General features: G+C 49.9%; 2 protein-coding genes across 6 annotated transcripts; both read right to left on the reverse strand.

Moving 5' to 3' along the window:
- Window positions 1–6,111: 6,111 nt before the first annotated feature.
- Window positions 6,112–10,404, reverse strand: mxra7 (matrix-remodelling associated 7). 2 transcript variants are annotated; one of them, XM_080020882.1, is made up of 4 exons: window positions 9,940–10,404; window positions 8,924–8,957; window positions 8,631–8,739; window positions 6,112–6,750 (listed from the first exon to the last, which is right to left on the reverse strand). In XM_080020882.1, the coding sequence occupies exons 1-4, from the start codon at window positions 10,219–10,221 to the stop codon at window positions 6,636–6,638; spliced, it is 540 nt and encodes a 179-aa protein (XP_079877008.1). In that variant the 5' UTR covers window positions 10,222–10,404; the 3' UTR covers window positions 6,112–6,635. The 2 variants fall into 2 exon arrangements, with proteins under 2 accessions (XP_079877008.1, XP_079877007.1); XM_080020881.1 differs by having other exon boundaries at window positions 8,924–9,191.
- Window positions 10,405–11,373: 969 nt separating this feature from the next.
- Window positions 11,374–14,569, reverse strand: srsf2a (serine and arginine rich splicing factor 2a). 4 transcript variants are annotated; one of them, XR_013844673.1, is made up of 5 exons: window positions 14,039–14,569; window positions 13,245–13,512; window positions 12,683–12,890; window positions 12,211–12,302; window positions 11,374–11,738 (listed from the first exon to the last, which is right to left on the reverse strand). XR_013844673.1 is itself a non-coding variant. In XM_080020978.1 (3 exons), the coding sequence occupies exons 1-2, from the start codon at window positions 14,395–14,397 to the stop codon at window positions 13,266–13,268; spliced, it is 606 nt and encodes a 201-aa protein (XP_079877104.1). In that variant the 5' UTR covers window positions 14,398–14,569; the 3' UTR covers window positions 12,020–12,302; window positions 13,245–13,265. The 4 variants fall into 4 exon arrangements, 1 of the variants encoding a protein (XP_079877104.1); XR_013844672.1 differs by lacking the exon at window positions 12,683–12,890; XR_013844674.1 differs by lacking the exon at window positions 11,374–11,738 and having other exon boundaries at window positions 12,020–12,302.
- Between the last annotated feature and the right edge of the window lie 315 nt (window positions 14,570–14,884).

Here is a 14,884-nt window from a genome sequence, read left to right on the forward strand (position 1 = left end):
CACACCAAGCGCACTGACCTGTGACCGCACGGCCCCCGTGTCAGAATGCACCGCGGCCGGACGTGCGCAGCATTTATAGCGCGTGAGAGCCCCGCCCACTTTTTTTTTTTTCCACGCCGAGGTTTTCGAACGTTTTGTGTTTTTGTCACTGAACTTCCGGGTTCCGAAACCAGCGAGAGAACGGAACTGACGTCACAGCAACATGGCAGCGCACGCCGTGAGCAGTGGAATGAGTTCCTTTGGCTTTGGTTTTTATTTGAAAGCATGTCCATCATCGATCTCTTTATATATATATATCTATATATATATATATATAGGCTATCCACACATACACTGTATCTGTAATATACAGTGTTTTCAAACGACATTGTTTATACTTATCCATTTAAATTGTAGGTTATCTACACATATCTGCATATACAGTATACTGTATATACACACTTTTAACTGCAACGTCAACCTTGTATAATATACAAGGTTATGAACATGTATAAACATGTATATTATACATGTTTATACATGGTCATACATATATACCAATATATATATATTTTTTTATTTTTTTTGTGCCTTGTAAGTTTGACAAGTTTACCTGGCAAATGCACATTTGGTGTGGGAATCCATGTTTTCCCAATCAGCATAATGGAACATATTTAGTTTGGAAGTGGGAACTACCGACCCGGAATTACCGATTTCCAAGTTCTGCTGGCTGGTTAATAAGCTATTTAGAAAGTGGATAACTGTAAAAAAAAAAAATAATAATAAAAAATGGGAAACTATGCATCAAGGTGCTTGTGGTGTCCCATGTGGGTCTATATAACCATGGAAATAGCTGATGTGGTGAATCAGATAAAGCATCGTAGCTTCTTGTGGTGAGTAAACTGTCGATACCAACCCACCTCAAATGACCAAGAAAAAGAAATCAGTGGATTGGAAGACGGCGTGGAACACGAAAACACTTCCCGAGGACAACGTGAGTGTCCGCCTTTAGGCAAACACGAGTGACCCGAGGGCGAACACGAGGGCAAACAAGAGGCTGAACCTGGGGGTGAACGCGAGGGAAGGGACCCCTGAGGGTGGAGGAGGGAGAGGGACCCCGGAGGGCGGAGGAGAGGGAGGAACCCCGGAGGGCGGAGGAGAGGAAGGGACCCCGGAGGGCAGAGGAGGGAGAGGGAGGGACCCCCGGAGGGCAGAGGAGGGAGAGGGAGGGACCCCGGGGGAGCAGAACTCAGATGGACTCTCCGACTCAGGACTCCGTCGCCGCCCTACGTCCCGTCGGAGCGGGCGACAGCACATGGTGGATACCATGGTGGGAACGGTCGCAGTTCGGAGAGTTACAAGCTCCGCCATGTCCTCTCCCTCCGGCCACGGGGGCCGCTCCGCCGTGCGGGGCCTCCGGGCCGGTGACTCACGCACGGCCGACTGGAAAATCCCGGAGCGGAGTTTGGACTTTCTGAATGCGGATTTTCCATTGCGCGGAATGACACCTTGTGCCCCTCGGCCATCGTTTCTGAACCTCCGCCCGTCGATGTCTCGGCTTTATCTTTGATTTGTTTTGACGCTTCCAGCCGGCGGTGATCGAATCCCAGACAAACTCCGAGCGGCGTCATGACTTAAGGGAAGTAGAGACACCGAGGCATTAATGACTCAGCTATAAACACTTCTTCCACGCAGTCACTTATTACACTGGTACTCTGGGAGGGATGGATGGATGACGCGGACGCCGCCCTTTGCTGGTGCCGTTTCAGCCACCAGGGGGCGCTGCCCCCAGGTCGCAGAGAGTCTGATGTATTTATTTGATTCATATAATTGAGAGGAAACCGTCTTCGAATACATATATTTTACACACTATTACACATTTCCACCTGAGGTTCACTCCACATTTATTCATATCAATGCGCATTGCACAAACTGCAGTTGGTCCAGAGGTGCATTCTTTCTTGTAATTGTGTAGGGTTAGTGTATATTGCTTTTCCTTGTATTGCTTCGTGTTGGGGTTTTTCCTTTTTGTTTTTTCCTTTTAGGGTTTATTCTTATTGTTTATTCGTCTTTCAAGCTAGTGTTGGTTTCTATTGTTTATCATTAGGTTTATATTTATAATTGCCCAGTTTTATTGTTGATCGATTTGTAGGTTTACATTCAGGAATTGTATTGTTAATTTTATATATATATATATATATATTGTTTGTTTGTTTCTTGAAACTGATATAGTTAGATTAAAAAAAAATCAGTTTTAAATTGTTTGTTTATATTACTGGTTATTGGTTATGGTATTGGTCATTGGTGATCGTCAGGTTTGTTGTATATATTACTCGTAGTTTATATGTCGGTGTGGTTTTTTCTTTGGTCTGGTTGTTGACCTGCTCGCTGCATTGGACGCTGCTTTCTGTTTATTCAGACTAACGAGCAACGGGTTCTGGGTTGTTCACTGTGCACGCACCGTTCCGCAGCTCCGAGCTGATCCTCCGAATCTTACCAACATTCGTTCACGATACAAAAACGTGGAACACTTACGGCGCCGGGAGGCCGCTGCCGTACGCGGACGGCACCCGAGTGCGCCGCCGACCGGGCTCGGCTTGTTTCCACAGCGGGAGGCGGCCCCGCCGTCGGGCAGGGCATCAAAAAATTGGCGAACACTCGTGACGCTCCTCTCCACGGAAATCTTTAGTAAAAGGCGAAAGATTTGTACGAGCTGAGGAGGAACGAGAGCGCACTGCCCGCCGATTCGGCGGCGTTACGACTCTCGGTGACGGTGTCCCCCCCGCCGCCTCGAATCAAACGCGAGAGCGGGGAGCGTCAGCAAACGGCTCCCGTCGACATGACCCGGTGCGGTGGCTGGAGATGAAGAGGTTCAACTTGAATTCGGTTTTGCGGTGTGCCGCAGTGGGTGACGGGGGTTGTCCCTCCCGCCTCCGTGTTCCGTGTTCCTACTTCCGGGGTGCCCCGCACACCCTGGCGGCGAGCTACAGCAATTACACGGCGCGCGCGGTTTCCCTTGTGAAGTACGACTATTAAACCAACACCGCACAAAGTTGTCGCCATTGTGTAAAAAAAACAACCATAATAACAATGGTAATAATAATTATGTATGTTATATTCGTGAATCACAGCATATTTTGCCTCACAGCAAGAAGGTCCTGGGTTCGATTCCCGCCTGGGGCGCTGTTGGAACCGTGCTCCGGCGGGTTATCTCCCAAATAGGAGCCTTTCTGTGTGGAGTTTGCATGTTCTCCACGTGCTCACATGGGGTTTCCTCCACCTCACGTCAGTAAGGACCCCCACCAAAAACACGCACCCACCATCGTCTGACCAGCGATGGACACTTATCACCTGGTCCCCGGGCGCGTCCACGTATGCTGCCCACTGCTCCTGGCTGTGCCCCCGGAGGAAGGACAAGCCAGGATGGGTCAAAAGCAGAGGATCCATTTCACCGGCCACCATCAAAGCATGTGCATGTGTGTGTGTGTGTGCAAGCATGTGTTGTAGTGTGGTGTGTTGCGTGATGAATAAAGACTGTTTCTTCTTCTTCTTCTTTCTTCCCACAGTTTGGCCCCATCACAGCTGCGCAGCCCTGATGCTGTCCCTTCCAGACTCACCGCGTATGGATTTACAATGGAAAACAAGCAATACAACAGTGTTTATAGGAGTAAAATAACCTTCCTGGTTATAAATAAAAATCTAAAATTTCCTCAGCTCAAAAAGTATGTGTGTGTTGGCGGGGGGGGGGGTTTACAAGTGAAATGCACTTTCTAACTTTCAATAAGAATTGCAGGAAAATGTATTATACCTGGAAATACTACTTTTCCCAATTGTTCCGATTTTCTCTGATATGAACTAAACCAGAGGAGGGAAACGTTCAATACAAACCAAACAGACAATTTCACGAATATACATACCAATACAGAACATACAATTCAAATGCCTTTGGCTTTGTGGGTATTCTTTTTTGACTTTTATTTTAGCCCATCTGTATGTGTTCTTTTCAGTGCTTATGGATCTTCTCTGATGCTCCTTCACCAAGGAGGCTTTAGGTTATGCAGGACAAATCCGATTTTTGGCATAGTAATCATAGTCGGTTTTTTTTGGCATAGAATTGCAATCTGCATAGTATGCAGATTGCAATTCAAATTGTTTCTACAAAGTCTGGGCAGCAAAAACACAAATATAAAACTAAAAAAAATCGGAATCAAATCTCTCGGTGGGAGTGGGGCCCCTCAAGTCGGATACTCATCTTCGCTCTAAAACGGTCGCTTTCTTTTCTCTAAAGCGCCGGGTCACAAATTTCCGGCCCGGGGGCCACATGCCGACCGCAAGACAATTTAACGAATGTCCGCAAATGTATTATTTTTTTTAATCGCAATGCTTTATCAATCCACACAAATATACTTACTGGGATGTGTTCAAAATATAATAGAGCTATTTCTAGTTCTAGTAGGCCCCTAGTTCTGTGAGCCAACGGGGGTTTGAGCATGACTTCCAGGTTCCGTTGTATTTAGTCCTTAAACCTTCACTGATTTCACCTCATCAGTCACAAGGCCTCATTTGAAAGTTTGTTCAGACTTCCGTTGCCATGCTTCAAGCTTGTGGATGGCGCAGGTGACCATGTAGAGTGAAAAAGAAAAAACGTTGGAAACCCAGCGTTCAGAGCGGTTCACATTGATGACTTTGCCATTAGTTTACATCACTGTTAAAATGTTGAAGGTCTGTTCCATTCACTCATGTTGAGGCTCTCTTTGTCTGTGAACAGATGTTTGTAATTAAATTCTGCTCGGGTCCAGGATCTTCAGGCTTCTGTAGGGAACGCGGGCAGGCCTCACAATGTGTAAAGGATTCTTGTACTGGAGACATTGTCAACGGAAAACTACTTCTTCACATCAGACTTGACTGGTACAACCTACGCGAACGACTTTGGAAGTCGTGTCGATGAAAGGTGAACGCAGCACGTCGCCTGAGATGGAAAGCAAACAGCGCGACGGGGAGGTTTGATCGGCAAAATGGTGTTTGATTCGCAGGCATCCGTCAAGAAGAAAGAAACAGTCTTTAATTGTCACACGACACTCCACAACACATGCTTGCACACACACACACATGCACATGCTTGATGGTGGCGGTGAAATGGCTCCTCTGCTTTTGACCCATCCTGGCTTGTCCTTCCTCCGGGGGCACAGCCAGGAGCAGTGGGCAGCATACGTGGACGCGCCCCGGGACCAGGTGATAAGTGTCCATCGCTGGTCAGACGATGATGGGTGCATGTTTTTGGTGGGGGTCCTTACTGACGTGAGGTGGAGGAAACCCCATGTGAACACGGGGAGAACATGCAAACTCCACACAGAAAGGCTCCTGTTTTGGAAGATAACCCGCCGGAGCACGGTGCCAACAGCGCCCCAGGCGGGAATCGAACCCAGGACCTTCTTGCTGTGAGGCAGCAGTGCAATGCACTGCGCCACCGTGCCACAATACAATACACAATACTCACGGCGAGCAGAGAGACAACTTCCCCCTGGCGACGCGATCGCAAACATTGACGGCGGCCAACCGAGCCGGTCACGCCAACTCACACCCGCCCAGCTCATGTCTCGTCACCGCCCCCTCACCATCTGCCGCGGTTGGTGGTGCTGACCGCAGACATCGTCAAACTCCCGCTGGGGTGGTTTTTCAAAGTCCTTCCTGAAGAGGACGGGCATCGAGGTCTCCACGGGAGCTTGAGCCATATCCCTGGGTCCCTTGTGCCCGTCTCACCGGTTCCTGACTGCGAGGACGTATTTGTTCTAAGGGCTTCATTTGTTGGGGTTACCAGAGGGCAGCATCGTCTCCCCCCTCTCCCTTCCCGGGGAACACCGGGATCCACACTAGGGGATTTGCCTTCAGTTGTTTATGGAGTTTGGAGTTAGTTGCTCACAACTTGTGGAGAGCGACTTAATCCCTGACACGGTCAAAGTGGCTCCACGCCTTCACCAATAAGGACAAGTCGTCTGGGGATTCACTCCATAGTGGTTAGGTATATATAACAGGGATTAAAGAGTGAGAAAACTATAGAAAATTGATCAAAAATGCATATTTAGACATTTTGAAAACACGACAACACACACACACACACACACACACACTCACTCACAGAAAAGTGACGTTTATTTCAATTTCAGAACAAGTTGCCAATATACTTAAGCAGCTCTACAAGTTCCATACTTGTAAAAGATAAATCCATAGGGAATAAACAAAATGAAAAAAAACCAAAAACAATAATAATGTAATAAATGAATCACAGTCACTGCTTTTAAGTTATAATAAGATAAAACTACTATAAAGAATAAAAATGTATCCCTTTTCAGCCCTTATTTAAATTTGAGGATCTAGAAAGTACTGCCCTGTGTTTATCTTTATGTAACTCAAACTTGATTGATGATGTGTACAGTGATAATGAAACAACAAAAAAAAATCAATAATAATAATAATAATAATAATAATATAAAATGTAAAGCTGGTTATATTGACAGTGTTGGGGATATTATTTCATGCACGGTCCGTATAGAGTCATCGAGACATCATGGAGTGTGTTCTGGGAATAACGACGTAGTCCTTTGGAAGGGCGAGCACCACCCGCTAAGGTGGAGGAACAGCGGAGTGGGAGGAGAGTCTCAGATGGAGTAGAGTCTGAGTTGCTCCTCCATGTCGCCCTCCGACACCTCCCCGAACGTCTCCTTGTTCTCCTTCAGCAGCTGGAAGATGGCCGCCACCTGCTCACATTGCACTCTGGGTAGGGAGACACACACACACACACACACACTTCAACGGTTTAGATGTCATCCATATGCGATCCTAACGGTTTTGTTTTCAGTGCGTGCGTGCGCATGCATGGTTGCAGAAACGTGCAGAAGGTGAGAGGTTAAAGCTCATAGGGAATCGGGTGCGAGAAAATACCCGGGAAAACACTGCCATGCAAAATCCAAACCGGCGGGCGAGATCCCCTGGACAAACTGGTGTGCCGGACCAAGTGTCACGCAATTAATCTCAGCTCCATCAACGTTTGCTCGGCCTTTCCAACACCGACCATCGATACGTCCGCTCGGACGCGCTTATCGCGGAATAAACGCTCTTTGACCCTGGCGCCGACGCGAGGCTGCCGGGCTTGTCGCTCGGCGACGCCGTTAACGCCGGCAGCGGTTTGGCGCGGCGACGGGGCCCCCCTGGCGGCTGAACGACGTACAATCCCCCAGGAGATGAACTGACACCTCTCTGACCTTCAGCCGGAAGTGGCGAAGGGGAAGCGCTCCCGATCGATGCCCGGTCACAACAACAACAACAACAACAAGCGGCTTCCTCGGCTGGAAACCGAAATCTGAAGTGTGATAACGGCAGAGGGTGGTGCACATGGAGGTCGCATGGTGCAGCTGAGGGGCCCATCTGACAGTAGGAGGGGGGGCAGGGTATGCTGTCGCTTCGTGGCCCCTTTTGTGAATCCTTTCGGAAGGCAATTCGGGGCCGGAATCAAACTTGAGCGGGCGCAGAAATTGACGGGACGTGGCGACGCTTTTTGAGAACGACGGCCAAAAAGGGGAGGCCCCTGGAGTTCAAGTTCGAGTTCAAGAGATTATTTGTCACATACATATACAAATAATCTCTTGAACTCGAACTTGAACTCCAGGGGCCTCCCCTTTTTGGCCGTCGTTCTCAAAAAGCGATGGGCGAAAAATGAGAACTCATACTTTACCACATACTGTATTTTCTCCACTCTCTTTCTCTCCCTGCCTGCCTGTCCAAAGGGGCTTAAAGAGAGGTAAAGTCTGTGGTGAACTGTAAGGGGGGTGGTAGCTCAGTAAGGGGGGTGGTAGCTTAGGCGGTAGAGCTGGTCGTCTAGTGATCTAAAGGCTGCTGGTTGGATCCCAGGTTCCTCCTGCTAGCATGCTGTAGTGTCCTTGAGCAAGACACTTTGCTCCTGATGGCTGCGTCCGTCGGTAAGAACAATTGTAAGTCGCTTTGGATAAAAGCGTCCGCAAAATGTAATGTAATGTAATATACTCTATCCTGCAAGGATAAAAGCAGGAGATACATGGCAGAAAACAAGGCTGAATATAAATATTAAGATCAAGTTGCCAAGTTGTTCCGCCTCCTCTCTCCACATTTTCCTGGCTGTTTTATTATAAAAAAACAACAACAAAAAAAACAGCCCATGAATAGATTGACTCGCGTCTCAGTCGTTTCATAAAAAAACAAAACATTTCCACATGAAGGGCTGGGCGCTTGGAGCGGTTTCTTCGAGTCCCGTGTAATTCACCCCTGACCCAACACATGGCACAGACTTAATCTCTCCTTACTCGGTCTAGCACAAAGCCGGAGGGCGGTTTGTGGCGGCTGAACAGGAACGGCCTCATGTGACACATGCCAGCAATTTACAAATACACGTGGGGAGGCTTGCACAGGAGGTTTAGCAGGAAGCAGAAGAGATGCAGACACCGGACGGCGGGCTGGAAAACATCACGAGTCTCAAAACAAAAAAAAGAACAACCGTGATGAATGGAAACAGAATTTGCAAAGTTATCGTTAGAGTTATTTTCCCTCTATTTTTTTTTTGGAATCAAAACCCCGTTCGCGGCAGTAAATAAAAGGGGCGGATCGTATATATCGCCGCTCACCTCTGCTCCTCCTCCAGCTCCTCCCTGGACATCATGGTCTGCATGTGGTTGCTTCGTGCCATCCCCGGGGCGTACCTCGCGGAACTGTTGGCATTTGATTGTGCCTTATCTGGTGGGAAACACAAAACGGCGACTGCCGGTCAGGACACGACACCCAGCCTTAATCTGCCGATGAGAAGAGCCGCAAAGACACTTTCGCCCCCAGTCAGTAAGCGGTAAATCACTGGTCACCGCTTTATCTGAGCTGGAGGGTCGAGCGCAGAAGGAGCCGGGGCGTCGTTCCTGGTGCTTACCGCCGACGTCCGGGCTCTCTGCCGCTCCCTCCGTCTGCGGGTAAGAGAACGCACACTTTAGGAGCTCCTTCTCAGAGAGCCCGATGAAGGACCGGCGACTCCCCCACGAGGCCTCGGAGAACGTGTCGAGGTCGACGCTCATGTCCCGGGAGGCCGGCCAGGTGCTGGAGACGGAGTAGTTGGACGCGGACGAGCTGGGCCGGCAGCCGGACGCCGGGTGTCCGTGCGCGGGGGGCCCCGCGGCGTCGCGGTGGGACTGCGACTCCTCCTGCGAGAGGTCAGAAGAGCGGCAACAACAAAACACTACATCTCTAATGTCGGCCCCCGGTATCCATGCGGACCCCTGACAATAAAAGACGCATTTGCTTTGTTGTTGTTGTTGTTTCTCCACTATTTGAGAAATCAGTGTATTTGTATGAATCTATGTCATTGCACGTTCCACAACACTGTACATTCTATTATCCCTGTTAAGCGCTGCACATACTCTGCCGCATACTGTACGTACGTACGTACATAAATATTTTGAGGCTTATATCCTTTGCCTTGACATTTTTTGCTTCTTTCGCCCTCTGAATTAGATTATTCAAGACAATTTAAAAAAAAAAAAAACGTTCTCCCTACTTTGCTTTGCCCCGCCTTCGCCATTTCCCCTTTAACAATTCACTGCTCCATACTCGACTGCGGGTGACAAATAAACATCTCTTATCTTGAATTTCTATGCGCTTGCGCCATATGGAGCCCCAAAAAAAAAATAAAAAAATGAAAAGGCTTGATGCATGAAATGAAGGCCTTCCAGAACCCACTAAGGACTGGAGCAGCATTGAAAGGTGCAGTACAACAGGTGTGACTGCAAACCTGCGTCCATGCGTGGGAAGGATAATAACAACTGTGATGAAAAGTAATAACAGTCAAAAGTTATAGAAGAAGTAAAAAAGTAATAACAATGACAACAACATTATATACAACTGGGGACCGCCTTGTAAGTAAAACACTCCCGCCGTGCAGACAGTACTTACGGAGAGCACAGACTTGACGACGTCCCAGTGGTCGTGGGAACTCACGCTGACGTCACTCCAGTCCTCCACGGTCTTCTTCTGCTGCTGCTTCTCCGCCGCCGCTCGGCCGTTCTGCCGGGCCCCGGCGAGTCGACCGAATCCCCCGGCCGTGGACTCGCCGGCGTTTCCGAAGTAGCTCCTCGCGAAGTCCACGGAGGACGGCGAGCCGCCAAACAGCGACGTGGCCACGACAATGGCGAGCAGCGTGAAAATGACAGCGGACAGCACGAGGGTCACATCCATTGCTCGTGGTGCGCGAACGGGGCTCACTTGGGAGGGGTGCGTCACCGGGTTCTCCTCGGTACCCGTCACATGGCTCCGCTTCAGGGCCGCGGTCCGCCTGTGCTCCTCCCGTGTGCCATCTTGCGCCGCGTCCCGTGTTCCGTGTTCCGTGTGCTGCGGCGGGTCGGCACGGACGACACTCGCGCTCCCACGGCGGACTGCCGGGATTAGTGACGCGAGACGCCGGAACGACTCGTCGGTGGCGAACGGATCTCTTAAACGAGTCGGCGGTTTGGTGTCGCTCCGACGAAACAGCGGGCGAACGAGAGAAGCTTCGACTGGCGATAATTAAATATATATATAGAAAATTATTTTAAATTAAATATCCATTACAAAAAGCGCCGAGGCATTTGTAGTAATAGACAGCACTTTACAAATCTCCCCGGGGGGAGGGACTTCAACAAATGATATCAGTGAGTGATACAAAATAGAGACAGAGTAGATAGTTTTCCATTCACAACCCAGAGCCAACCTCCCTCGCTCACCTGCACGTCACACCAAAACGAGGAGTCGGAAAATCGGACGACTCTTTTTTTTTTACTCGAGTGACCCGTAAACAACCGAGTCGCGAAATAAAACGAGCGCTTCATCTCTAGCGGAGATTCGCCCTGGCGCCGACGTCACGCCCTCTAACCCCCACCAGGACCAGATCCCTCATCTCCAGGGGATCAGGAAGGCTGACGGTCACGTTGCACCGGGTAATCGCATCAGCGGACGGTGTGCGCACAAGCAGGACGATCTAAACTGTGTGACAGGATCCATGATAACTTCAGACAGGTCCACGTCGGCAAAGGGGACAGGCTGCGCCGGGGGGGCCACTTGAGGCTGTTTGTCTGTGCCGGGAGCCCCTTAAGCCTCGGTGTATCTTTCGCCGTCTGTGATTGTTTAATCTCTGCCAATGAAATTCAGTGCTCTAGCAGAGGATTTAGGCAAGAAACAATTGATCCCACGTGGAAATTAAACACGCCTATTAACATTTGGCAGTGGACAGCCATAGCACAGCACACTGGGACCCGCTCCAGTCCTGGTTCCAATGCGCCGTCACCCAGGTAGAGCACGCCCCGACACATGCAGGACTGCACACACTTCTGCACAGGCGGCTACTTGTCACAAATATTTTATTGGCATTCAGTTGATGCAAAAACACATTTGATACAGGGATTCTGTCATTGTGCATAGGACTGCTCTTCCAACTGTTCACTAGTCACCCCGGGCTGCAGTTTAACAGTGAGCTAAACAAGCACAGCTGGGGGGGGGGGTGCATTCAGACAGATATAGAGGGACAGGAGCCACAAGACCGGACGAGATGGGATGATCTGCCACACTGTGGCCTGTGACCTTACAAACCGGAAACGGCAGCGGAGGGTCGAGCGCCGGAGCAGCCCCGGGCGCTCAGCACCGCAACACGCCAAACCGTCTCACCACCGCACTGCATCTTAACAGCTAACCAGCAATACTCAACTGCTACACAACTGCGCCTAGTGCACAAAAGATACACAAGAAAGAGGGTTAGAGTCACAGGAACCCAACAGTGAGAAAAAGAACAGAAAATAATGTGTGCTGGATCAGCATACTCAGGGGAGCCATTTAATAGACAATGTTATTCTTTCTGTACCCTGCCATATACAAAGAGTGGTGAAGTACATTTTTGGCTCTGAACGTACATAAAGCCCTTCCACATTTGAATCCCATAAATAAAAGAAACATTCACAGCTGTAACAAATGTTGAACAAAGGATTAAAGGAATCTACACAATAAAAAAAAGAAAACAAATTTATTACAGGATACAAATTGAAATACAATAAGCTCCAAAGAATAAAAGGAGAATACCTCCCCTGTACAAATCCCCCCTTAAAGTTTCATCCAAATGAACAATTAGCATATACAACAGTACAGCCTCTGCTGGGTTATGTGAAAATCTTTTAAAACTTTATCTTTTAGACCAATGACCTTTTGGTCTGGAATCAGTGGGTGTACAGTGGAGTCCAGTCGCTCAGTGCCAGGCTCCTGATGTTCTCAGCAAAGGCTCACTCCTCTGAGACCTGGAAGGAAAGAGAGATTGTGTCAATTCAAAAGCAAAACAATCAGCTAGTCCACTTATGTAGCTGCCTGTGTTAAAAAAAAAAAAAAAGTGTTTTGACTTGTAAATACTGAGTTCTTTCTTTATACCCCACGGCCAATAATTCTGCACTAGACAGATCCCACGTTGCTGGGTTTCACCTGCAGAAAATTGTGCACAGCCTGTGTTATGCATTTATTTTCCCCCACCCAAATTCCGTCTCTTAAAGCAGACTACGATAACGTCCCACTTGGGCATATTAGAAAAACAAACCTTTGTGTCCGGCAGGAGGGGGAAAAAAACAAAAAACAGTCGGACGGGTACAGCTGCTCTGTACATCCGCATGAGATCCTGCGAACGTACCTCGCCACATCACCTCAGACACCAACCGAGAGCTCGCACCACCGCCATGACGACCTGCTCCATAGCAACCACCGTTGCCTGGGTGACCTGCTCCTTAGCAACTGCCAGCGCCCTCAGCAAACAGGCAGGTCACACGGGCGGGTCACACACTAACTGCTCTCACACTGCCACACCCCCAACTCCTCTCTTTGCAAACAGGACTCCGCAGCTTGGAGGAAAGAATTCCACATTTAGGTGACGTTTTGAGTAAAGCACCCCGAAGACCAACATTCACACTCAACCTGCCCACCCCCCGCCCCCACATAACGTTTATCACACCATGTGACCTAACAACGCGCTTGCGTGCGCTTCAGAATGGCTGAACACAGCCACCGTGAAGCACACACGCCTGGGACTCTCATACCCAGAAGTTGCTTGTTTTAGAGAATACTTTACACAGACTGTCCTCTGCAGTCTTGTTTAAAACATTTGGGCGAGGGGGATAAACGTCTGGGAAAAAAGTAGCCCAAAAGGAACCTCATTCATTCTAATGCAATGAAAAGAAGACCCTCCCCGTGAATACCGTCTCGTATCCTGGTTTGGGTTAAGATGCCGTTCCGTTGTCCATGGGGGACTTGGGCCTGCTCTTGGACCTCGACCTGGAGCCCCTGTTGGAAGGCGGGGTTCGGCTCCGGGACTTTGACCGGGACGGGGTTTTGGTCTTGCTCCTCCTCGGGGTTCTGGACTTGGACTTTGAGTAGGAGCGGGACCTGGAGCGGCTGTAGCGGGAGCGGCTTCGGGACCGGGATCGGCTCCTGGAACGCCTGCGGCGGCGCGGGCTCCCCGACCGGCTGAGGGAAGGAAAGGAGAACTCGTGTTAGGCCATGGAGCAGACATTTTTAGCTAAGTCCCTTTCGTATAAACAATACCCAGTAATTACACTTTAGCTTTAGGACAGTCGACATCAGTATTAAAAAAAACATTCCTGGTGTGTCCTGAAAGCAGTATATTAGTTTTGCATGCTTCTAAAAATACAGATCGTGTAAACCAAGCGTGCTCTCGGGTCACAGCGGAAGGAGTCACAGCGGGGTGCGGTGGGGGCAGGGAGTCTCAGGGGAGTTTGCGGTTGCTTTTAAATTTGTGAATGGGACCCTTATCCTGTCCGTTTTGGAACCTATAGCAATTTTTCCACGCGTTCTCACCAAATTGTGCGAAAACAACACTCCACATCAAGCTGTAAAGTTGGCGCCATGATAGACGGGCGTGCTTTGGTCAAGTCAAAACACGTGGCCCAGCCGACCGCGTGGGCGCGGCGTGTCGCTTTGTGCGGTCACCGATTTCGATTCACAAACAAGAAAAAAACACCACATCGCTCACCTCCTGCTCCTTCGGCCGGATCCTCCAGACCGTCGGGGCGGGCCGCCGCCCCTGCGGCCGTAGTGCGAGTCTGGCGGGCGGCCGTAGCGCGCCATCTGCACGCGGAGTTCCCGCCCGTCGAGCAGCGCTCCGTCCATCGCGTCCATCGCGTCCTCGGCGTCGCGCTTGTCGTGGAAGCGCACGAAGGCGAAGCCGCGGCTCTCCTTGGTGTACCGGTCCCGGGGGATGTACACGTCGCCCACCCGGCCGTACTTCTCGAAGACCCGGCGCAGGGTCTCCGGCGAGGTCCGGTAGGTGAGGTTGTCCACTTTGAGGGAGGTCATCCCCTCCACGTCGGGCGGAGGCCTTCCGTAGCTCATGGTGCTCTCGGAACGGGGTAATGAAGGGCTCTCTCTCTCTCTCTGTGTCCCGCTGCCGAGTGTCTTCCTCCCGGGGCGAGGCGCTGGTTCACGCTGCTTCCTCCTAACGCGTCGTCCGCGGGTTCCTTCACTTAAAATGGCGGCAACGAAGCTTCCTTTTTATCGTCCCCCCCCCCCACGCGGTTGGTTCCTCTCCGCTCGGCCGGGGCTGATTGGCGGCTTTGTTGCCTGCGCGTAAACACAGAGCGCCCCCCTCTGGTCGGGAGTGGCATGGTGGCAGATTAATTTAATAGTACACACAATCCCTCGTTTCTTCAGTTGTCCTCATTATAAAATAGGTTATAAAAGGACTTTCTATTCTATTAAACGATACATTGAAATGTTCAACATATTCAAGGCTGTTCGACTCTTTTGCGGGGGAGATGATTTTCAACATGTTTCCCTGGTTTAGGGCTTGCTGACAAATTCAGCAAGCAATTGGCTTTGT

This window comes from Zeus faber (assembly GCF_960531495.2).
Source record: "Zeus faber genome assembly, chromosome: 20".
Classification (NCBI taxonomy): domain Eukaryota; kingdom Metazoa; phylum Chordata; class Actinopteri; order Zeiformes; family Zeidae; genus Zeus; species Zeus faber.